General features: G+C 33.9%; 4 protein-coding genes and 1 non-coding gene across 8 annotated transcripts; 2 read left to right on the top strand and 3 right to left on the bottom strand.

Moving 5' to 3' along the window:
- Window positions 1-1,072: 1,072 nt before the first annotated feature.
- Window positions 1,073-3,963, bottom strand: LOC140986573 (laccase-17-like). The gene is made up of 6 exons (XM_073454877.1): window positions 3,753-3,963; window positions 3,508-3,659; window positions 3,114-3,358; window positions 2,899-3,027; window positions 1,850-2,809; window positions 1,073-1,503 (listed from the first exon to the last, which is right to left on the bottom strand). Exons 1-6 carry the CDS (start codon window positions 3,921-3,923, stop codon window positions 1,373-1,375), a joined length of 1,788 nt encoding a protein of 595 aa, XP_073310978.1. The 5' UTR covers window positions 3,924-3,963; the 3' UTR covers window positions 1,073-1,372.
- Window positions 3,964-10,693: 6,730 nt separating this feature from the next.
- LOC140986565 (probable WRKY transcription factor 49) lies at window positions 10,694-11,890 on the top strand. Its single transcript, XM_073454864.1, has 3 exons — window positions 10,694-11,034; window positions 11,133-11,285; window positions 11,393-11,890. Exons 1-3 carry the CDS (start codon window positions 10,793-10,795, stop codon window positions 11,685-11,687), a joined length of 690 nt encoding a protein of 229 aa, XP_073310965.1. The 5' UTR covers window positions 10,694-10,792; the 3' UTR covers window positions 11,688-11,890.
- Window positions 11,891-12,475: 585 nt separating this feature from the next.
- On the bottom strand, window positions 12,476-12,548 carry TRNAK-UUU (transfer RNA lysine (anticodon UUU)). The gene has a single exon. It is a non-coding gene; the product is annotated as a tRNA-Lys (tRNA).
- Window positions 12,549-13,258: 710 nt separating this feature from the next.
- On the bottom strand, window positions 13,259-16,618 carry LOC140986551 (probable serine/threonine-protein kinase PBL11). 2 transcript variants are annotated; one of them, XM_073454853.1, is made up of 6 exons: window positions 16,051-16,618; window positions 15,242-15,570; window positions 14,518-14,653; window positions 14,238-14,380; window positions 13,976-14,099; window positions 13,259-13,863 (listed from the first exon to the last, which is right to left on the bottom strand). In XM_073454853.1, the coding sequence occupies exons 1-6, from the start codon at window positions 16,100-16,102 to the stop codon at window positions 13,418-13,420; spliced, it is 1,230 nt and encodes a 409-aa protein (XP_073310954.1). In that variant the 5' UTR covers window positions 16,103-16,618; the 3' UTR covers window positions 13,259-13,417. The 2 variants fall into 2 exon arrangements, with proteins under 2 accessions (XP_073310954.1, XP_073310949.1); XM_073454848.1 differs by having other exon boundaries at window positions 16,045-16,615.
- Window positions 16,619-22,325: 5,707 nt separating this feature from the next.
- Window positions 22,326-24,454, top strand: LOC140986533 (transcription factor AS1-like). Of its 3 annotated transcripts, none has more exons than XM_073454824.1 (2): window positions 22,326-22,504; window positions 23,461-24,454. In XM_073454824.1, exon 2 carries the CDS (start codon window positions 23,689-23,691, stop codon window positions 24,259-24,261), a length of 573 nt encoding a protein of 190 aa, XP_073310925.1. In that variant the 5' UTR covers window positions 22,326-22,504; window positions 23,461-23,688; the 3' UTR covers window positions 24,262-24,454. The 3 variants fall into 3 exon arrangements, with proteins under 3 accessions (XP_073310925.1, XP_073310936.1, XP_073310931.1); XM_073454835.1 differs by having other exon boundaries at window positions 22,424-22,591; window positions 23,472-24,454; XM_073454830.1 differs by having other exon boundaries at window positions 22,425-22,581.
- Window positions 24,455-24,804: the final 350 nt, after the last annotated feature.

Raw genomic sequence — 24,804 nt, 5'->3', positions numbered from 1 at the left:
AGAAACTGTTGGTCTTAATCTTTTTATGTGTTTCTCATTTCGTAAAGTAATATTTATTTCAATAATCACATAATATATTTGATATTTAAAAATACAAATGTTTGTATTTCACATATTAACTTTAGTATTGTACTCAAAATTGCTAACATAATTCCATTGTTATAAAAGGCGAGCGCCTGGCTGCGCCTAGGTGACAGGCGCACCTGACATTGAACAAGCGCGCGCCTGGGGTGCGCCTCGGCCCAGGCACGCCGCTGAAGAAAGGCAAGCGCCTGTGCGCTTTGGTATTACAAGATGCGATAGGAATTTATAACTCAAGCCCAATAAAATTTAAAGCCCAATAACAAACAAAAGCTCTTTTTAATGTTTTAAAAAAGCCCTACAATCTGCATGTGTGTTCTTTTTCTTACCGTTCTTTGAAATTCTTTCTGGAGTAGCGCAGCGGCCTCTATCTACATCTGAAACTCTCTGGTTCTGTTCGTCTCTCTCTTTTCTAGTGTTTTTCATCTTATGTGCTAGGTTTCTTCTTCAAAAACTGTGAGTATTTAAGAGTTGGTGGTTTTGTGCCTTGTGGATTACAATATAGGATTTATTGTATATGGATCAATGATCATCTGTCTGTGCTATCCCTACAATCTGCATGGTTTTGCTTGATGTCTTATTGTTGCTGTGGCATGTGATTAGGAAATGAATTTGATGATTTAGATTTTTGAAGTTTTTTGGTTAATATATTATGATGCACTTACGACTTACTAATGAATTTTAGATGATTGGAGTTTGTTTTTTTTTGTTATGATTTATGCTACATTATCTGGTAATGAATTTTTATTTATATTATTTTTTTATCTTTGTCAAAGTATTTAATTTAGATCGTATAAATTTTTTTATATATATTGAATTTTAAAATTTGTGTCAAATGCGCTTTACTTCGATAAAGTGTGCGCTTCGTCTTGTGCCTCGCGCCTTAGGCCCCAAGACACCCTTGCGCTTTAGTGCGCCTTGCGCCCCAAATAACTATGCATAATTCTATGGATGCATATGTTTTTGTTTGATACCATGTCCTTTTTGCAACTTTTCTTGAACAAGAAATTCTCTATTTCAAACAGTGCAAACTCAACTTTGAGATTGCAAGAAACCTTTACACTCCCGCAGGTATCTTATTCTGCCCCAGGGCAAGGGGAGAGGACCTATACAAAACTTGAACACTAAGGATACAAGAATTGTGTTGAATTACCAGCACCGTGATTTCGAAGTCACGCACACTGTACCAAGACTTGAAAAATTAACATTTAGAAAGGAAAGAAGATCAAATAATTTAAATTAGAAAATTAAAAGAAAAAAGACTTTGTGGCGTTCTTCAGTGAATCATCTGTCAACACTGGGGAATATCTGATGGTGGGGGTGGTAGCGTCTGACTCGCTAGCAGTCCATCCAATACAATCCATGCCATCCTCAACCCCCAGCTAGTGTGTACATCAAAGTGGCAATGCATGAACCACACTCCTGTTCATGACCAAAACATTGTGTGAGATGAAAAATAGGTGAGCTGGACCTAAGTGTTTCAGAATCATAGCCTAGGATTTCATTTAGTATAGGAGCACTATCGAAGTACAGAGATAAGCCCTGATCATGTATGTTTCCATGAATTGCAAATCGAAACAGTTGCGAGAAGGAATATTAAGAGCAACAATTGCCGATAGTGATCGAGACGTAGAGCTTGGGATGCTGTATGTTTTAGAAAATATCAGTTGCATGGTTACTACCATTTATAGCTCTTGGTGTTATATCTTACATTGGTCCTACACTGTTGTTAAATACTTAAACGCAATAGTTATGGAAGAATATATACCTGGGTTATCTGCTAAGAACCGAATGGCTACCCATCCACCTACTGGAACACCTATCGTATTCCTTTCCACAGGATCCACCAAGTTAAACTTTGCAGGGTCGTTGTTTGGATCATAATTCCCAAACCCTTCACCGACAACAAAGAAATTGTAACCATGCAGGTGAAGTGGATGATTCTCGGCTCCTAAAATGCTCGTGTCCTGCATAACTAGCTCCACGCTAGTATTGAATGGCAGCACAACGAGGCGAGTTCCATTGCTGACAAATGTGTTGTTTGGCGGAGTCCCTGTATAGTTAAATGGGTTTGGTGGATTGGCCGGAAAATCAGTGGAATATATCCCATTAGATTTCTTAAAGTAGTAGGCTTGTAACAGATTTGTTGTAGGGAGGCCAAACGAGATGTTATTGACCGAAGCTGCAAACTTCATGCCGTTAGGTCCCTGACAAGTTGTATTTTTTGGGCACGGGCTAGAACCAAGTCCCACGGTGAAGTAGAATCGTCTTCCAACTGTTTGTGGAACATTGGCTGTAAATTTCGGATTGTTTAAGCTTCTGAATTTTTTGGTGAAATTGGTAACAAAACTGGTGGCCGTTAATGGTGGCAGAGTAGGCATGATACCCGCATTTGTCTTGTTTACAGATTTTTCTGACAGATGCTTGTACTCGAGAAAACCAGTGACGGTTGAGTTATCAAACGTGCCTTGTCCCGTAAAGTATGGTCTGGCGGCCATGATAAACGTGGCATTTGGGTAGTAAGGTTTGGTTTTAAGTAAAACATTGGTCGTTTGACCTGGGGTTATGAATACCACATCGGTTTCAAATGGTTTGACATATACTGCATCTGCTTCAACTATGGTTAGACTATGATTGGCGATGCTGAAAAAAAGTTCGTCGTTCATGGCTGCGTTGATTAACCGAAGCATGTAAGTTTTTCCTGGCTTCACTGTCAATCTGTATGTATCTGGAAACCATTACATGAAAAGTTAAGATGTGTATATATCTTCTTGAAATTTGTGAGGCTGAGTGTTATCATAAAGGTTACTGGTTTACCATTCGCAGAGCAATTATACAGGGGCCCTGGAAAGCCATTGATTGTGTATGCATCTGATACATTTGGTCCACCCCCTGTCTGAAGAGCCTGGCTAATCACAGCCTCCGGGTCTGCCTTCCACCATTCCCCTGAGAATGAAAAAATGGAACTGTATCAAGAAAATGACCCAGGGAATTTGAAATGTGGCTCATAAACAGTACCTTTCAATACGTACCAAATATGACAGGAACTTCTTTATATGGTTTCTTGAAGGGATACGACTCATTGCGTCTGGGGAGGATGATTATCGGCCCATAAAGCGTTGCTCGTAGCCATGAAATATGAGCGTGCCAGAGTAGAGTTCCTCTTTGCCCTGTAACGGTGAAGTTATACGTATAATTCTGCCCCGTTTGAATCGGGCATTGTGTCACATACGCTGGTCCATCAGCCCATCCACTCCTGAGTTGGCGTACTCCATGCCTGCATCAAAGTCGAAGCGAAGTCCAGTAATGCAGATTCTGGTAGATTCTACAAGAAGCGAGTGCTATATGTAATTTGGCTAAACTTCTCTAAAAATGCGAGTTTCGTATCGCTAGGACAAACGGGGGACGGACAAGCATTTCCCTTACCAGTGAATAGTAATGTTGTTAGTAACGTTATTGACGACCTTAACCAAGACCTGGTCGCCTTCTCTTGCAACAATTCGCGGCCCTGGAAGCATACCGTTAACGCTAACAATGCTCTTCGTCTTGCACAACCGAGTGACGTTTTGCGTCATAATCTAGCACCATATGCTAGCCAGATTAGTTTTCGGTATAAATAAACCTCGTAAAAAGGTGTCAATACATGAGCTCAATTTACATGCACTACGTACGTTAAAGGTGTAGTGTCTGGTCTTGGAAAGAGCCAAGTGGGGCAAAAATGAAGAAACAAGAAACCCCAAAAGCAATGCAGCTGGAAAAGAGACACGAAACAACATTGTCAGCTTATTGTAATAAGAATAAGCCAGAAATGTTTTATTTTTTATAATGTTCGAAATGAACATATCTTATGGGACTATAAATAAGGAGATTATTAGGCAACGAATGTTAATGGGGGCATCATTTCCCTCTTAAATTAGTCACCATATACGCACGGCTCTTTGTTTGTTGGGTCGAATTGTCAACTTTTCCGACATTTCCATGTTCTACCAATACCATGAAAAGGAAATAACACCACTTAGATATGATTACTGAACTGCAACTCCAAACAAAAATTCCATCGTGATGAGACTATACGTCTTACTTTGTATGGCGAACCGATCGGATCGGAGTTGAGATTCGAGCTTCGACCCTCAATCTTAAACAACCAACTATTAAAATGGACACTATATTTGATCTTTCTAGAGAAAATGGCCCACTTTTCCAACTAATCTTTTACTTCCTATTTAAGAAACCTGACGAATAAATTTCCCTACTTCATCGTAATTCATTAGCAATATAAAATAAAAAAATCATTTGATTAAATTTGTTACCTCCATAATACTAATGCAACTCCATCGCTTTCTTAGGACAAAGATTCTAACTTTGTTGGGGAATAGGAGACGTAACATTTTATATGGAGTGAACTATATCTTCACGTGTTAATTATTAGTAGTAGTAGTAGTAGTAGTAGTAGTAGTAGTAGTAGAAGTGGTAGTAGATCATATATAAAAACTAAACAAAATATAATATACTACTTACCTGTAAATTTCATAATTCAAACCAAACTGAAGAAAAATATTACTAAAAATATTTATAATTTTTTCCTGCTTTAAATTAGTATCGAAATTAAGTTGAAAATGAATACGGATTATTTCAAAAAAGAAGAAAATGTTTTGCTGGGGGAAAATTTAAGGATTATTCGGAAAAAAAATCAAAAATATAAACTTTATCTAAGAGTCTCTTACTCAGCACAGGGATGAGGATCCAATGTAAGGCATATACTATACACACACTAATTTAACATAAAACTACGAATTTCATCTGACCCAAAAACAAAACAAAACAAATATTGAATGAATATAACATTATAATCCGTCAATCATTCATCCATAGCATCAAACGGTTCGTACGATTTTATTACATGTAAAAAAAATGACATTGTATAATATGTTCTAATTGAAGTGTATAATATGATTTATGTACTCATAAATCATTCTTTGCAAATTCAAAATTTAAACCATACTTGGTTAATTAAATCAGATGTTTTAGTTCTGTTTTTTAGGCGACAAATTTTAACTTTACAGGTAAAATCATGTAAGTTCTTGTGATAATTACTTTTAAATTATATTTAAACTGACATTTTTACAAATTATAATCAAGAGCAATGCTTTTAAAATATTAAGATAGAATATTATATATATATAGATATATGTGTGTATATAAATCAAAAATTAAAATGAGATGATAATATTTAATTTTATTGTAGAAAATAAAAGATAATAATTTCAGAAAACCAAAAACAAAGCCAGACACAACTTGATTTGTTGCTGGAAATTTTATGTTTTACAAAAGAAAAAAAAAAAAAGAATATACACGTACAAAACATAAGACATCCTTAAAACTACGAATTACAACTACAAAATCAGAAAAATAAGCTTTTTATAAATAAAAAAAAAAAAAAAAAAAAAAAAAAAAAAAAAGAAAGAGACAAATGAAGCAGAGGCTGCAAGCTAGGAAAACGAGAAACCTAAGCCCAAGCTTCTCTCCTCGAATCCGCGGTTCCGAAGAACATTTCGAGCTCCGGGGACTTGAAGTATCCATTCTTGGGCGGCTGAGGCTTCGTGTGCCGCTCATTACTCCTCTTCTTAGGCGGCGGAGGACACACCAGTGCCGCCGGTATTCGACACTCCTGGTTCTTGGGGGTTGTGCAACCTTGCTCCACCTCCATTATTTAACAGACGTTCCTCACTCGCAAGAATAATATGTAATTCCTCCTTCAATTAATAACTTCACAAAAAAACATGCAAAAAATTAATGAAGAATAATAAATAGAAGGGAATATGGAACAGTCACAAGGTTCGTTTTATATAGAATTCTGTGTCATTTTAAGTATTTCAGGGGGCGATAATTGTGGGGAGTGTTGGAGGAACATTTTAGGTGACAGTTAAGAACAGGGTGGCACCGACTTGTTTTGCGGAGGTGGTGGGGCTGGCCCACCGCCTCGGTTCAAATCGGGCGGCGCCGTATTTTGGGAGGGAAGGAATTTAATTTGAATCTCCATTTTTTGGAAACAGGAACCTCAAATAAATTATTATTATTATTATTCGAATTTGATTGATTATTGTATGAGGTTGATAACAGTTTTTTACTTTTCGAATGTATAAATTTATAAATATTCAAAGATTGTATAGATTTTGAAGAACATAAACAAAAATAATCTCTTAATCTGTCTTTTTGTCAAATTTTGTTTGGTGAATCATCCTACGACTACTTAAACCATGTGGCTTTCAAAAGTTAACATCACCATTGTAATGTAATTAATAACAAATCATATCTCGACTGTTTGTATTTTCACTAAGACTTCCGCATAAGAGAACTTGAGGCAAGTCTAATTAGAGCACGAATATGGTTTACATAATGAAATACGAGTCTCAGACTGTGAACATACTTTGATTTATATGTAGCATGCATGTGTCATACGAACACAAAACAACCAATTTAATATTCAATCATTGATTGATTCAACATGTCCCTTTTTCACGTCTCAACACCAGATCTCAGTTACACAACGATGCGCAGTCTCTCTAGATTTTTCTATGAGAGTATGAGGTAGCAACTATGGCATGTAATGGGTTGGAATAAAGCTCTGGCGCAAAATCATTTTATTTTCACTTTTCCGATTGATCGCATACTTGTTGTGGAACATTGGAACTTCAATCGATTTCTTCTTCTTAAACGTTTTGAAGGCTTTCCTATGAGTGATCTCGGCCCTTTTTTCCAATACTCAATTCTGGGTACAAGCATCAAACATTCCTTCCTTGGGCATGATTTCGGACATTGGCGTCCTTATTGACAACAAAGTTGGAACATGTATTTTTTTCGGCTCCTCTCTTACGTTCCTCCCATATCTCTGTGCAACCAGCTATCTTTGATGAAGCCTCTAGTTGATCAGGAACTTCTATTATATTTACTTATGCTCCACAGCCTACTGAACCAGTACCTACAATGGATTTGGTTGGTCACAAATGCACTTCCAAGTTAGAGGATGGAATGCCTTCTAATATTGATATGGTCATTGATGACAGTGATCCACCATTGCAACATATCAACAAATGGCGTTTTACGGGGTTTTATGGTCACCCAATTAGAGGTCTTCGACATGTTTCTTGGGCGCTGATTCGTCGTCTTCACTCCATGTTTTCATTTCCTTGGGTCATAGAAGGAGATTTTAATGAAATAGTCCATATTTCTGAAAAGAAATTATGCTCCGAACGCTGCAACAATTCAATGACAAATTTAACTTGGAGAGTTACTGGATCAGTGTTGTCTGAAGGAATTGGGTTCCGAAGGCCCTAATTTCACATGGACAAAAAAGCATCGGTCTTCATCCAATATCCAGGAACGCTTGGATAGAATTCTAGTAACTTTACATAGTAAATAAATGTTTCCGAAAGCTCGAGTAATTCATTTGGATTATTCTGGCTCGGATCACATAATGCTTAAGCTTTTATCTTCATCCACCAACAATCGATGACTCGTTTTCTAACTATCATAGCCACTCATTTCGTTTTAAACCTTTTTGGCGAATAGATGACAAATTTAAACGGTAAAATTTTGGACCAAAAATGCTCATGCATCAGCAATCTCCACAAACACTTTCCTGGAAAAATTAACATAATGTTGTCAACATACGCAAATATGGGTACTAATACTTTTGGCCAACTTATCAAAAGAGATCCGAAATCTTCAGACAAAGATCTCTCAAATGAACATTGATATTGTCAATGATGATACTTTGCAAACTCTTCGTCATATGAAGAAACAACATGATCACCTATTGGTCTTGGAAGAATACTAATGGAAACAGCGTTCAAATGGCAGAGTGGCTGGCAAATGAGGATAGAAATACAAAATTTTTCCATCACAAAGCATCTACTCGACGTCATAACAACCGAATAAAATGTGTTCTTTCCTCAGCAAATGAATGGCTGACAGATGCTATTGAGGTACTATCTATATTCTTACCATACTTTACAAATATTTTCTGCAAATGATGTTCAAATTCATATTATCTAAGACAAGTTAATGAACCAAAAATGTTATTTTCCGGCTCTTAACGTGTGTAACATTCATTCAGTATTTCATTTGTAAGAAAACTCTAGCCATTTCTATATATTCGTAAATACAATAGTTTTACTAATACATTAAGGCTGCGTTTAGTTGGAGGATAAAATTATAAAATGATTAAGAGATAAATGATAAAGAAAATGATTGAAGTAGAAATATAATATATAATGATAAAATAATATTATGTTTGGTATGATTGTTAAGAATGGGATAATTTAAAATCTTTTGATGAATTGATTAAATTGTCCTTCCACTATTGTGACGGCGATCGGCTGGCAGTGCGGTGATGGTCGGCGGGCGGCGGCGGCGGGCGGCCGTGGGGGTGGTCGGCGGTGGCGGCCGACGACGGTCGGGGTCGGCGGCGGGGGTGGTCGGCCGGGGGTGGTCGGTGGTCGGGGAGTTTAGATATAGAAGAATGATAAAATTGAAAAAATAGGATGGATTAAGAGTTGGATAAATAATCATAAGGGGTGAGGAGTGATTATTTTATCTCAGTTAATATAACCTAATTATTTATAAGAGGGATTTACTTGGTTAAATAAAAATCCTACCAAACATGGGATTAGGTGGATTTAAAAAACGTAAACACACCTAATCAAGGCTACCAAACGCAGCCTAAATGTGTTCGATCACGTTAACTAAATAAAAATATTTATAATATAAGAAAGAAAGTTGACTGTGTAAAATCTACTCCACATTATTTAGCAAGATAAAGTAGAATGAATTTCAAATGACATTATTATTAAGTGAACTTGAAATACATCCTAATTAACATTAAGAAATAATTTGAAGTTTATGATTTTAATTCTCTAAACAACACAAATACATTTGAAATCTATCCATCCAAACACAACTTTAGTTTTCTTATAATATCAGTAAAACAATTTATTTTTTTCTTTGAAAAATAGGAAATCATTCATAAGGTATGCAATAAATTGTAGTATGATTAGATATCATAAACCTAAAACATGTAACATTAATAGGCTCAAATTCATTACCATTATGTATACAAGCCAAGAAGGTATCGCGAGTCATGCCTTCTAATTGATCAAGTCGCACTCTCAACACGAGGCACAAAATGAATCAAAATCTATCTTCTTGAATTTGATTGGTATCGAATTCGATCTTTTGCATGTGATGAAAAGTTCGCGAGTCGATTCTCGAGCTTCTCTTGTTTTTATATATATATAATACACGCACCACTTACAGATATAAAATCCATAATCAAAGTCTTTATGAAACCCTACTGTTAATTGGTTTTGTTCTCGTGCGATGCTACATAAACTCCGATCCTCCAATAATTTTGCCTTCCTCACGTGCGGGGATCCTGCAGCCGCCATCTCCCACGTGTCAGCATCCCTTGACTCTTTTCGGGGTTTGACTCCTTTTGCCTTATCTACTATCAGACGGCCTAATTAGTGTAGGTGTCGACGGCCAACCGTTCATTAAGTGCTGGATTTAATTTTCTTCGGAGTTATGCAATTAGTCAACCTAACATGAATACAAAACAAGCATACCCTACGTTGGAAGCGACCTCAAATTCATTCAGTCAACCATTTGTTTCTGATCATTTCAGAAATATATAAATTGCAAGAGTTGAATTATATTAAATTGTTAAGTGATGTTTATTTCCCTAGATGAGAGAGTTGTCGAAACGTGGTGCTTTGACTGATGTACGGTTAAAAAATTCGATGTGCGCGGGAACCTCGATCATATAATTGATATCAAAGTTAATGTCACGTGTTCGATTATCACATATTGTAATAAATGAAATTTTTGGAAATGAGATTGTAAGTTGAGAAACAATAAATGCTACTGATATCATGATATTGATTAAAACATAGTGATTGAGCTCTTTTACCGTTTCAAATATTTAAATTACATCTTCAATTTTTAATATACATATTCTAGTTACAATTATGAATCTATATTGGCATTTAGTTCGTGTATACTATATTCTCACATTACATTATATATTATTGAATAAGAGGGAGTGGATCAACGAGCAAAATTTGATATAATTTAGTTTTATTCTTCATGACAAGTTATTTTTTAAAAAAAAAACAATTCTCTGAAAATACAATATACTATACACATGATAAAAACAAGATATTAAATAACTTTACACTATATCCTACTCTTTAAAAAAAAAAAAAATACCGTATGCCACTCAAAAAATATGATATGTTTTACAAATGTACAACAATATATATATGTTTTGTTTAACAGTACATCCAATATTAGTATATTATTTTATGCAACAGTCCCTTGACTAATATGCAATCTTGACTTTGAATTCCTGGGAAGAAAACAATAAAGACAATGCAGTTAGTCAGTGAGTGAACCTAGACTTTTGAAATTTAATGAAAGAAGTCAATCTTGTAACACGAACAAAACTAGTTAAATTTTCCATTTATTTCATAAGTAAAAGGCGCACACATAATTTTCACGTCACAACAAAATTGAATACACCCGACACCTTAACTTAAATTTATTCAGCACAATATATATATATATATATATATATGAACTTGCAAATGCAAAAGGGATAGTTGGATAGTTGCTTTATTTACTATACGCGATAAAGCTCAAAGTATCATTCTGAATGGATAAACTAATAAAATTAGCAGAAGGATCTGAAGATGAGCTAGTAAATGAACTTCTGGACAATGAGTCCCCATTCTTTTTCCTGTCCAGTAATGATGATCGTACAATGGAAACAAATCACTTCCCTTCAATTGATTCTCGTCTCGTGTCCCCGACGATTGAAGATGTGGAGAGTTCTTTATCGGACATGAACTATGGAAGCCATAGCTTTCAACGTGAAGATAGATCAGAAACACGCAGGTTCAATATTATGTTGGTTTTTTTTTATAAAAATACTAATTTTATTATGTTCGAGCTCATATTATTTGATCGTGCAAGTTTACTTGATTTGTACGCAGAATTTCGGCACTCGGTGGCATAAGTAAGTGTGGTTATAATAGAAAAAAGAAGTATAGTTTGAGAATCAAGAATCATGAAAATGCAATCTCTGATGATGGATATAAATGGAGGAAATACGGCCAGAAATCCATCAAGAATAGCCCCAATCCCAGGTGGTTTATATAAAAATGTACTCAAGTTTTTTCAATTTATTATTTTTTTTCCTATCAATTTATCTCACAAGTCAAGCTGTGTCTAAGATAAACGAAATTATATGCAGAAGCTATTACCGGTGTGGGAAACCGAGATGCAATGCGAAAAAGAGAGTGGAGCAGTCCATGGAGGACCCGGATACCCTTATCGTCACCTATGAAGGCCTTCACGTCCACCTTGATTTCCCATTTTCCTTCCAAACCACAAAAAAGCGCCAGAGGCCCATATCTGAAGCCCAAATTAAGGCCCATGAAATTGTCGGTCCAGGCACAACAATTGACCCAGTTGAAGAAGAATTAATGGGCCGACAAGGCCTGCTTGAAGATATTGTGCCATTTGTGATTAGGAATCCCTTTGATTAGTAAATCAAATGGTGCTACATTTTGCAGTTCTTCTTCATCTTCAAATCCCCTTTATATAGTCTATTAATTATTCACTTTTTGGTTTAACTTGAAATTATGTAATGTTCCTAAAACACTGTTATCAGTGTCTCTTGTGGTGCGTTTTGGTGGGAATACCTTATTTTGGATTCGAAAGTATTAATGTTGCGATTGAATGGTAGTAAATAAATGTGCGCCACTATGAACCGTGTGGGATGTATTTTTTTAAGAGATTGTACTGTTAATCACGAATGCTAGACGTGAAATCAAATCGAATTTGGAAGTAAATCTCCATTGAATATGCGTAAGGTTTTACAGTGAAAATGAATCGAGATTTAAACTTATAAGAATACCAAACAATAAGGAAAAAAAAGTTAGAATCGAAAATGGATTTATTAACAATCAATCACTCGTATTTGGTGGGAAACTGTGAGAAATAATTTTACTGGTCACATAAATTTTTTTTTAAAAAAAAAAAGATTGGCTGATGGGGTGGCATTTATGATTTACCGCACAATACTTCGTGAATAGTTAACGCGAATATTTGAGGAAGTCTCAGGCAAAATTAAAAAAAAAAAAAAAAAAAAAGGAATTATTAAAAAAAACCAAAAAAAAAAAAAAATAAAAAAATAATAAAAAAAAAAAAAAAAAAAAGAAAGTAAAAAAAAAATAAACCAAAAAAAAACCATAAAAAAAAAAAAAAAAAAAAAAAAAAAAAAAAAAAAAGGATTTATTAACAAAAGCCATAAAAATCATATGATTAATAAAGACGCCGTCTGTGGGAATCGAACCCACGACCACGTGGTTAAAAGCCACGCGCTCTACCAGCTGAGCTAAGACGGCTTGTGTTTTATTGTATCATAAAAACTGTATTTATTGTAATATTCAATGAGCCAAAGCGTCATGAAATTTATGTGCAATTAATAAAGCCACGAAATTTATGACTAAGGGATACCCTTTGTTACTTCTCTTTTACGGGCCCTACGTTGTTTGTGTTTCATCTATTTTTTAAAACTATTGTGTTATAGATTCAGCAGCATGATTGCAATTAGTGGAAGATTTATTAATTCATAACTAACCCCACTTTACTATTGGGTGCCATTAATTTCTTGATTCCAATCTTTTTTTTTCTCAACCGTTTTGGTTTCATAAAGTCAAATTAGGCTGACTCGCCTTCTTTAATCTATGCAATAATAGAGTTAAAAGAGTGTAGAAAGGCAGTAACATATCACCCAATGAAACAACTTTTCTATCCTCATATCTTATTTTTTTGTTGTGAGGTCGTGACTTGTGCTCCTAAACATCATAATCCTTGAAAAGATCTAACTAGTGATGTTTCTTTTGCTTTGTTAAATGGGCAAGCAAAATGGAGTTGGTGCTTGTTTTATTAATATCAAGCTTCGGTCAATTTAACCAACTTCTAAAGTACCCCATCGGAGCTAATTTATTTTATAAATAGATTTGTAGGTTTGGTTCATATTTTCCAATAATTAACAGATCGTATTAGTTACACGATTGAATATTTATTATAACAAATGAAACATTTCCTGGTCTACAACAAAATCCTCAAACAGGAAAAGCTAGGTGCTCATAAATCTTAAAGAGTGCAAAAAGAAGCATGACCATGAAAACAAAACTATACAAAGCTTCACATATATGGATACATATCACGTACAGGTTCTTGCTAATATCGCCTTTAAGCTGAAGAAGATTTATGTGTGAAGGGCCGGTCTTGGATAAGCCATTGGCGAATGTTTTTCTTTAACGTTGGTCCTACCAGACTTGTGTTCACCATGCGGTTGGCTTGGTTTATTACTCCGGTTATCCCTTTGCTCAGTTTTTGTAGTGTCCTTCGAGTCCTGTAGTTGCTCTAACTCGGTTACCACATTGTCCATGTTCGGCCTAGATCTTGCATCCATGCTCAGGCACTGGAGTGCAAGTTTAGCTACCTTCATGGTTCGTCCCATAGAATATTGCCCTTCAAGACGGGTGTCAATGACATGAAATATCCTACGCTTGTTGGTGAGGTACGGTTTCGCCCACTCAACTAAATTGTGTTCACCTGACGGACGATTCTTGTCTATGGCTTTCTTACCAGATAAAATTTCTAAAAGTACCACACCGAAGCTGTATACGTCACTCTTTGCAGTCAAATGACCTTAACAACAAAAAAAATTGGTTATTTCGGAGAAAGTGTATCAAAAAAGTTCAAAGAAATTTGTTCCTAGATCAATGAAAATAGGAACCTCGAGTTGGCATGCCATCTATACCTGTGGAAAGATACTCTGGAGCAGCATATCCAAAAGTTCCCATTACTCGTGTAGATACATGACTCTTATCTCCAGTTGGGCCGTCTCTCGCCAACCCAAAATCAGAAAGTTTCGCGTTGTAGTTCTACAAATTATGGAATGGAAAAACAAGCAGCACAACACACTAAGCGATCTGTTGTCTCAAGGATATACATTGCAGTATTCAAACATTGAACTGCCAATTCACAATTATATAACAGACACAACAATTGAAAATGCATACCGAATCAAGCAGGATATTAGAGGTTTTGAAGTCCCTATATATCACTTGTGTCTCAGCACCATGAAGAAAGGCGAGTCCTCTTGCAGCACCAAGAGCAATTTTCATTCTTAGGGTCCAGGAAAGTGGCTGGAAATAAGAACCTCCTAGTTTGACATAATAACGTTCTATCAATATATTTTCAATTTGCTAATAATTCAAAAATAAACATTATTTTCCAATCACAAGAAGTGAAATTCACAAAGATTTTTAGTATGATCCTATTCGAATATGTGAAACTCACTCCTGAATAAGTGATTCTCCATGCTACCCTTTGGCATGAACTCATATACCAAAAGCTTTTGTTCGTCCTCGGAACAAAAACCAATTAATTTCACAAGATTAGGATGTCGGAGCTGCCCGAGATAGTTGATTTCTGCCTGTTAATCCGAAAGAAAAATATCAATAAAATGTTAAAAAAATGGATTAGTGACAAGAAGTCACTGGTCTAACTACAAACATGTCAACTTGCATCCAAAAGTAGGGCTCACTCGTACAAAAAGAAATATTAAGCATACATCAACATATCTTCCCAATTATAGGAGTTCTTTAACTATCAGCATTAATGATAACAAGAAACAGTTAAAACCTTTATGTTAGAATCACCTTTATGTTAGAATCGACAAACATATCCTGGAATCAAATTTGACGCGATTAAGATTACAACATATATTTGCTATGATTTAGTTGTCAGAAAGATTCACATTATATTTGCCCTAATGCTTTTTCACTTACATAAAGAGGTGATTGTTGATAACTGTAATCAGAAGAAAGAAAGTTGATAAGAATTTTAGCACTCTAGGCATTATGCCGTGAATGTAGGTTTTTACAGCCGAATCACACATACCTAATGCATTGTGCTGTGTTTTTCCACAATATATTTCTACTACTACAATTGGGTTTTTTGAAAAGATCGGTTAAAGCCCAAAAAAATTCTAAAACATTAACAAGCAACAATCATTACATACCAGCCATTCCTTGTGTCCCTGCCACCCTTCTTGGTTGAGCCTCTTAACAGCTATCACAATACCAGAGCCAGCCCTCGATGCTGCAAAGGACTGCTCATCTATCCATCCCTTGAAAACCGAACCAAAACCCCCTTCCCCTAATACACTATCGGGTCGAAAATTTCTAGTGGCAGCCTTAAGATCATTGAATGTGAAGCTTTTCAAATTCGAAGATTGTAATATCTCCCCCTCACTTCGAGGTGTCTGCTGTCCTGATGCAGATGAAGCTTTGCTACTTGAATTACTCAACCCTGTCCCATCTCCACTGGCCATTTTCGAAGAATTCACACCTTCATAAGTTCCAATAGGTTAAAATTAAGGATAACTAATGAAACTGCAATTTACAAACCAGATAGAAATTTTTGTTGTCTAATACATTCTCAAAACAAGGGAGACTTGAAAATGTCATAGTTCATTTCAAATTAGTGGTAGACCCGCCTACAAACAATTAACAACTATTGATCAGCGAAAAAGAGAAAATTATGTATGGTATAAACAAATCTATAGAATACATGATGATAAATTTACAAAATTAAGACAACAAAATCTATTTAAGTCACGAAATACAAACAAACAAATCCACAATATCTACCGGGGGGGAGAATCCTCATATTCATCATGATAAAAATAAAGAAAGCATCACCAGTTTCAAGAAAAATAAAATGAATTTCAACTAAGGCCTCGTTTTCTCAGATGAAACAAACGATTATTTCCCTCATATAAATCAAGAAACTAAAAACAAGAGAAGATGATTCAAAATATACCTGTACCAGTGTGAAAAGGGCTCTCGGCCTTTATCTGGTTGCTAAAGCAAATCCCCATCTGAGCTCCAAATAAATCTCCAAAAGGCAAAAAACCAAAACAAAAACAAGAAAAAATCCCAAATTCTTGTGGTAGCTCAAAGAAACAGGTCACGAAAAAAGAAGTCTCAAATCCCAAATCAAGCACAAGATTTCATATCTTTTATTACATGCTCAAATTAACTCAAGCAAGAGGCAGCCTGGATCTAATCTGAACCCCTTGGTTTTTCTCGATTTCTCTCTAAAAGTTAGGTGTTAGCCGCCAAGCTCACTAAATCTCTCTTCAAAGTTTAAACCAGATATTCTTGATTACAAAATGGCCAAAAAAAACTACAAAAAGATGAGATTTTTCGAGGAGAAACATCACAGAAGGATGAAGTGTAGCTGAGTAAATGGTTATAAAATTTGATTCAACCAAACTCTCCTTCCTCGTAATGGGGTCACATGCAAAGAAGCCTTTTTTAGACCTCCTCTGCGGTATTGAAGATTGACCTGCTTCTTGTCTTTTCAATGGAGTACAAATTCGAGGTAAGGTCGGAATATTTGTCCATTTTGTGATAATAAATGGAATTTAAGGTATGTTCACATGGATAACCTTTGCAAATTATTATTTTTCTCCCTCTCATCTATTTTAATTTATATTAATAATTAATTAATCGATCGTTAATTTTTATTTTTATTTAGCAAGGATTTTTTATATAATTCAAATTATTAAACCACATATATTAAAATATAGTAAATAAATTTAATATGAAACTCTCTCCATCATGTGCATAGCACACCTTGTTGTGCTAGCTTGAAATAAGTTTATTTGGCTGCTAGTTATGATGCATAGAAAGTCAAAAATTGATTACATATAATCTCTTATTATGTTTATTATGAGCGTGGATAATATTTATTCCAATATATAATTTAAATATAAAATTAATTTTTTCTTTAAAAATAATTTCCCAAAAATATTATAGTGTAAACATTTGGATTTTATATTTTCACATTAGTTTTTAAGAACCATATTAGCAAATGCAAATTTAAACACGGAATTTATGGCATTGTCGGAAATGGACAACTCAAACTTTTCTTTCTTTTTTTGATAGAGACAACTCAATTTTTTATTTTTTATTTTTGGCTATAAATAGGCATTTATTAATGATTACATATATATTAATAAAAATTTGTTGGTTTAATTAATTTGACAGAATACGCACCTACATTTTATTACGCCTTTGCCTCTTTAAAACTTGATGTCGATCGTTTAATGCCATAAATGACGTTCTCTACACAAATTATGGACGACTCCATGTCCATTTATGGATCATGGCTACGAGATAAAAAGAAGTATCTTTAATTTTTTTTAAAAAAATACGAAAAGAACTTGAATCAAATAATCATCATTTCAAAAAAATAACTTCACCTACTCGTATGAGTTGATAGATTAAATGAACATTTGATCAGTAGTCATGAATTCAGTTCGATTCAACTACCAATATGTATTCGTACAACATTTCATATATTACTATATATAATATAATTTATAAATTTTGTAACTGAATCCACCGATGGACACGTGTTTGGGTGCCCAAAAAAATCGATTAATCCCAAACTACATTTTCAACAATTGTCATTTCCTATAGTTATGCAAACATTGTGGTCCACTAAATTAAATGAGATAACCATCCATATGGCTTCTTTTTTTCTTTTTTTTTTCCCTCTCAATCCCCATGAGTCATGCAAATACATTATTAAGAGACATAATTCTAAATCTTCTACCTAGCTTTTTTGGAAGAATTAATCTCTAATAAATGACGACCATAGATGATTGATAACATCCCTAGATCTATACCAAGGTGAAAAATGAAAGATTTGTTGGCATTTCGTGCTCCAATTCGTTGACTTTGTTTGTTCATGATTTTTTTATTTATACGACGCCTCTGAACTAACTCGACTTTACGCCGTGAGCTTGAAGCTTCAAGTCTTGATAGCTAGAATTCGATGAAATTCGAGAATTAGTGTTATTAATTATACTTTGATTTTTACCCTCGAAAGTTATTTAAACATACATCGAATGTATAAAACAAACTATTACGAGGTATTTTAAACATGAACTAGTAAGAGTATGACCAATTCTTTTTTTATATATATAAAAAAATAGAGGATGACAAAAATTATATGTTTGCGTAATATCAAGGGGAAGTTGGTGAAAAATCACCAATCAAAACATTTCTTTGGGTTCACTCCCTACCCACAAAATTGTGGTACTATGTCATACAAATTGTGGTACACTTCATGTGGAAATGTTGTACACTTCATGTGGAAATATGGTACTAAAAAAGTACCCAGGGACTGAACACAAAAAAAAACGACGGCTGGGGACTGAAGACCAATTTCCCGTAATATCAAATGTGTGTGTGCAAATTTCTAGGGACTGGAGTGAATCAACAGAAGTCTATGTTGGTAGACGTAAAATTTATAAGAATATTCTTTGATTAGCGTGAGAGTTAGCAAAATTGACCTTGGTTGGCCCATATGTTTAGATCCTGACCATCGATCCCAGTAGGAGGGTTAGCACAACTTAAGCCCAATTCCAACTAGCTACATGGGCCTGGAAGCAGTTTAATGTGAAATTGAAGCCCAAATGTCCCAAATACAAAATAAGATAGAAATATAATTTATCCATTTTTTATAGCGGATAATTTATTCATTCAACAATATTCGATGCCACATCAACATTTGTGTGAGAAAATAATTATAATTGCAAAACAAATAAAAAAAACATACTAAAACTGAGGAGTGATCGATCATGCTCGCTTATAACCTGACCAGTTTGGGTGAGGGATAAGAATTGAGGTTAAAATGGAGGATCCAATTTATTAACCCGACCCCGGTCCCCCACGCAGATCCCTATAAGATCTTGCCAGTCTGACTTTATTTCTACTTTACTCGTTTATTTTAATATTAATACAATTATAATTATAATTTAAATATAAGAGAGTACAACTTTGGGAAGAGGGTAAGTATTTATGATGATTAAATATATTTTAGAAGTAAAAAAACAAATTAATGATTTTCTTAAAATTGAAAATCCGATCAGAAGCTATATATATTTGCTAAATAAATATCGACACAATTTAAATGAATTAGGTAAAGCAAAATTATCAAATTGTCCATCAAGATGTGAAAAATGGACGTTAATGTGGTAATTAGGCTGCACCTCTAGCTTTGAAACAAAGTCTGTATTTTAATTAGGGAGCTATTAACAATATGGGTGAAGTTTATGCTACACTGAAATATCTAATCTCGATTTTTGTTTTGTATAATATGATCGACAGATTATGTCGATGATCTCATTTTAAAACAAAAAATATGGAGTCCGTCAATATTTTTTTATTTTACAGTGATATCATTGTTCATGATCATCTTATACAAATATACATACTTTCGGTGTAACATAGACTCACTCGAAAATCTGACTATGTAATGATAAAGTTAAAACATGACAAATTTATGTTTATTTTTCCAATGGAAATTTTGGCAAAATCTTGATAAGTAGTATACTTTTAATTAAAAAAAATTATTTTTAAAAAGTGACATCCGGTTCATGAAATTTTTATTAAATATCTCAACGATTGAAATTTATTGCGCAGTAATTCTTAAATTTTCCAAATAATTTTTAAAATTTAATAAATAATAAAAAGCAGATGTAACGTATCACTGAGAATACTGAGTACAAGACTTGTCTTTATCAAATTCGTCTCCTTGTACCGTGAAACGCGAACTACAGGCCTCCCCACAGATTAACACCTCCACCCCATTTAATGCCATGACCCACTTTTATTTATTTATTTATATTCTATTTATATATATATATGTTATTAAGTTTTTTAAAACACAAATTAATATACTCTGGCTTTGTTTCTCTTTGGTATGTTCTTTATTTTCTTCAATGATTATATAAACATTCAAATCTATGTTATATTATCATATGAATTTTTCAATATGTGTCTTATTTTATAACCAATGTATATAGAATTTTCCCCACTAATCATATGACATCACTTATATATATTTAGAGTTAACTTTCATTTAACTTTTGACCATAACATAAATTTGAACATGTGACTCTCGTGTTATTTTTCTGATGCTTTGTCGTTGTATCATAAACATGGCGCAACGTTACTTATTTTAAATGTAGTTGAAATAAATAACATACAACAATGCGTATACAAAACTTATACCTTGCATATGTGTTATGTGGGAATTTTATTATTCTTCAAAAAAATATGTATTAAAATAATTAATATCGGCTGTCACATGAATGTTTAAGATTTTATTCTTTCTCAAAAAAATATTTCGAAATAAATATTATATACTCAGTTTTTGGAAAAATGGGAAATTTAGCAAGGTGACGTTGGTAAAGGCGGTAATGGAATACAACCTTACTATATATGCAGTGATATTATGAGACGATGGCGATAGATGCTAAGATGTTACGATCAAGCTCTTATCATTAAATCAAAATATATAGTTGTTAGTTAAAACGTATTTTTATTTCCTTATCCTTTAAGATCAGACGTCACTCTTTTACGGTTTACCTAGCCAAGCAAATCAAACGGCGCTACATTAGCAGCTCGACGTATGAGAACTTCCCAGAAGATTACTCATCTTATTACTATTCTCACACATTCACACGTAATCCAACATTCTCCTAGTAAGTATAGAAATATGTTTCTTGTAATATTTCAACTCGTGACATTGTTCTCATACCAACTGTTAGGACCAAGCGCTTATCACTATGTCAAAATATATACTTATTAGCTAATACATGACTTTATTTCCTTATAATTCTGGCAACACATAATGCCCATATTTGAGTACTAATAGATTGTACTGTTAGACTCATGAGTTCGGGAAGATGTATGTCTATCTGCTGGTGCTATCTCATATCTTTTAAAAATCAGTATTATCATTTATTTACCTCCGGCCTTGTTCCCATCAAAGACGGAATTTACCCGTTAAGATCTAATGTCACTCTTTTACGGTTGACCTAGCCAACCAGATCAAACGACATAACATCAACAACTTGATGTACAAGAACTTCTCATATATCACTCATCTCAATATTATTTTCAGCCATTTACATTTAACCCAACTTAAGATCTTGGAGGTCAGGGTTTAAATTTTTGCATTTAATTAAATTTGCATGTAAAAATTGGATCTTTTATTTTTTATGAATATAAATACTTTATTTGTTGATACATATATATGAGCATGGAAAACAATATTTGGATACTTAAAGTTATTAAACAATAAAATTATGTAATATTTCAAAACAAAAGGAAAAAAAAAATTGAATGTCAAATAGATAAAAGGAATGGAAAAACAGATGGAAATTAATTTTAAAAAGTAAAGTAGAGAAATATATTATTTTGTAGATTAAAATTAAAAATATTAAATTCTTCATAGTTTTTCATAAAAATTGATACAATCAAGCTAGATTTTGTTAGCCAAGATCAAGAAGATCGGATCACAAAAATTAACTTCTTGTGATTTCAATCATCTCTTTTTTCACAGGATCGATTGTTCTACGTATTTAACACGAATTAATTAATTACAACACACAGAAATTAGAGATTACCTTTGAAGCGTGTTTTCGATTTTTCTCTGCACTGGATCTACGCTCCAAACCTCCAAGTCTTCTCTGGTGTTCTCTCAAACTCTAAACGTAGGATTGTGTGTGGTCACATGTTACAATATCACACATATATATAATAATTTGTGATATCTTGTAACGTAAAAGATAATGATGATATCTTTTAAAATATAAATTTAAATGGACAGAATATATTATATCATATCTAGAAGATTTAGATGATAAACTTCCATGCAATATAATAGTCCAGATAAATTTATCCCACATATACAATAAATTATAACTCATATAATTTATCCGAATTTATATTAGAGCCACCAAAGGGACCTGGTCTGATTCAATTAAATCAAGCTCCAATAAATTAATTTGATCCAATCAACTCATGATTAATCAAAATAATTTATTAATCTTATTCTACTCCACTAAAAGAATAAGATTGCACTCTTAAATTAATTGATATTACTGAAGCACAAAATCAATAATAATATCCTCTGATTTATCGACCCAACAGATTTATTTTTCAAAAATTTAAACCAGCAAATTATAAAATCAACTGAATCCAAACATGTACAGAACATAAAAATTTTCCGTAAATTAGCTTTACTATATTCGTTACGTTTTGTTTATTTAACAATAAAAGAATTTTCAAAATAAATAAATAACCAAATAATATACTTAAAACAGTTCTATCAATTCTGAAGAGTCATACTCATACACAGAGCTGCTTTTCTTTATCCCCTTTCTTTGCTGAGCCTTGGTAGCGATTTCAGATAACAGGTATATTTGTTAATTAATATGAGAAAATTGGAAACGGGATTCGGATAAAATTCGCTGGTTTCTTGAACATAATTTACGTAAGCTATAGTTTTTTTTCTCTCTGCAAATTTGATCCGTTTTTCTCAGTTCTAATAGCTTTGTGCCTATGTTTTCTTGGGTTCTTTTTAAGTTTTTATTTTAATTTAATTTATTTTTTCTTTGGATAAAAACATAAAAGATTTAAAAAATGTGTGAACATCTTGAGTAGAGGATTGTATTCGCTTTGCTTTGCTTCACTTCAAACGCCACTCCAGAAATTTTACCTTTTCTTGTTTTCGTTGCGGTACCATGTTTTGTATACCCTTAAGTTGTTTGCAAATATGATGCAATGTTGCTTCACTATAAGATTCATTTCTTGATTAATATTTTTTTTATGCAGACTTGATATTTTTGTTTTTTGTTTACGGTTCATGGAGGAGAAAAGGAGAAAATTGGCAATTTTGGGTTGAGTATTTGAACACTAAATCTAGTTTTATTCTTAGTTATGTAATATATTTTATATTTTTATGATCCCACGACTTCCATAAATAAAAAGGGAACTCCTCAGCATGGAAGTTATGCTTGATCCCTAAAAAGTTAAAATTTACCAAAGTACTACTCTTGTTTTGACATTTGGTCTAAAAGTGGCTTAGCTATTGATTAAAAGCCACCCTTTTGATGATACTTTCTTAGTATATATGAAATTTGTCATGGTTTTGTTGACCTCTTGTTTTTGATGTTTTTGTGATGCCCTTTTACCTTGCTCCATTAGTTTGTTAGACCACATCAGAGCTTTCTGGTTACGTGAATTCTAACCGAATTATTTCGTGGTCCAAGAACTTCTCTTGTACAATCAATGTGGCTGGAAAATGTTTATAAATTGTGATGCTTGTTTTGTACCTTTTCTCATCGTTTGCTGATATTCAACGTGTTATCAGATAACTGTGAGGAGTTTTTTTGGTCCATATGAATCGGTTTCTAATTCGGGGACGATGAGTCCTGCTTAAAAAGAACCATGGACTAAGAAGGGAGTAAGGACATATCTACCTGAGTGTAACATAGTCTTGCATAGAATTGATTGTAGAGGGAAAATAAGGTTAAATATATATTTCCAGACCACTTAGCGAAACTTGCAAAACTTCATCTTGACACCTCAAGAATCTACAATGACCACTTCAAACGGCAGATTTCTCCATACTGACCACCCTCCCACTCCAACACCACCAGTGCTTCCTCCATGGCTATCTAGTTTCAGCTCGACCCAGACAATTAGGCCACCATCTGTGAATTTAAGCCTTTCTCCATGGTCTCAGCCTGATGCAATACCAGATAATGGATCACACAGTTCAATCAGTACTTTCGCATGTCATGGGTTTAATCCTCTAGTTGGAGAGAATCCACTACTTTCTGAACTTATGGAATGCTGCAAAGAATTGGAAGAAGGGCAGCAATCTTGGGTTGCTCATAAAAAAGAAGCCGAATGGAGACTGAAGAGGGTTGAACTTCAGTTGGAATCGGAAAAGGCTAGACGAAGGAAAGAGAAAATGGAGGATATAGAAGCAAAAGTGAGTGCTCTTAGGGAGGAGCAAAGGGCTTGTTTGGATCGGATTGAAGCCGAATACAAAGAACAATTAGCGGGATTGAGAAGGGAAGCAGAGGCAAAAGAGCATAAACTGGCTGAGCAGTGGGCTGCGAAGCACTCCAGGCTTACTAAATTTCTCAAGCGGATGGGAACTTAGCACTCTGTTTTTGGAACGATAATTCGGTATCATTGAATAAATCTTAACTCGAGACGATAATCTGCATGTTTCTATCTTAAAGGAGTAAGTTTCATGTTAAACATTATATTTTGCAGATTCAGATTCTGTCGATTTTTAACTTGCATTTAAAGCAGTTATCCATTACAAGCAATGTCATTTGTTTCTTGTTTCATATTTGTTTTCTTGGAGAATAATGCATGGATAGTTTAACCTAAATAAGTTTATGCAAGTCTTGGTTGCTTATACATAATATTTCAATAGTAGTGAAATGATATCGACAGTAGATATTGAAGGGAATATATGTATGATCCAATCCATTTCTTTTTTACTTTTTCATCGTACATTAACAAGTGATCATAACCATTTCATTTTCGTTGTCATCGTACACTGACAGATGAACTCAAACAAGGTCACATTATGGAACCTTGTGTTCTTCAATCTGTAAACTTCATACATTTTAAAACCTACTCGATTAATTAGATGTATTTTCTTATGGTTTCATTAGTTTTAGAAGAGAGAAAC

This window comes from Primulina huaijiensis, chromosome 1 (genome assembly GCF_012295235.1).
Source record: "Primulina huaijiensis isolate GDHJ02 chromosome 1, ASM1229523v2, whole genome shotgun sequence".
Taxonomy (NCBI): domain Eukaryota; kingdom Viridiplantae; phylum Streptophyta; class Magnoliopsida; order Lamiales; family Gesneriaceae; genus Primulina; species Primulina huaijiensis.
The sequence above is the reverse complement of the archived record's forward strand: the minus strand, read 5'-3'. Positions and strand labels throughout refer to the sequence as shown.

Coding starts and splice junctions, on each gene's coding strand:
- LOC140986573 (XM_073454877.1), bottom strand. CDS start 3,923: ATGTTCATTTCGAACATTATAAAAAATAAAACATTTCTGGCTTATTCT. Junction 3,028..3,113: donor AGAAGTTCCTGTCATATTTG/GTACGTATTGAA, acceptor TTTCATTCTCAG/GGGAATGGTGGAAGGCAGAC. Junction 2,810..2,898: donor GTATAATTGCTCTGCGAATG/GTAAACCAGTAA, acceptor AATGGTTTCCAG/ATACATACAGATTGACAGTG.
- LOC140986565 (XM_073454864.1), top strand. CDS start 10,793: ATGGATAAACTAATAAAATTAGCAGAAGGATCTGAAGATGAGCTAGTA. Junction 11,035..11,132: donor GATAGATCAGAAACACGCAG/GTTCAATATTAT, acceptor ATTTGTACGCAG/AATTTCGGCACTCGGTGGCA. Junction 11,286..11,392: donor AAGAATAGCCCCAATCCCAG/GTGGTTTATATA, acceptor AATTATATGCAG/AAGCTATTACCGGTGTGGGA.
- LOC140986551 (XM_073454848.1), bottom strand. CDS start 16,102: ATGGGGATTTGCTTTAGCAACCAGATAAAGGCCGAGAGCCCTTTTCAC. Junction 15,571..16,044: donor CCCTTTTCACACTGGTACAG/GTATATTTTGAA, acceptor GAACTTATGAAG/GTGTGAATTCTTCGAAAATG. Junction 14,100..14,237: donor CTAATATCCTGCTTGATTCG/GTATGCATTTTC, acceptor CATAATTTGTAG/AACTACAACGCGAAACTTTC.
- LOC140986533 (XM_073454824.1), top strand. CDS start 23,689: ATGACCACTTCAAACGGCAGATTTCTCCATACTGACCACCCTCCCACT.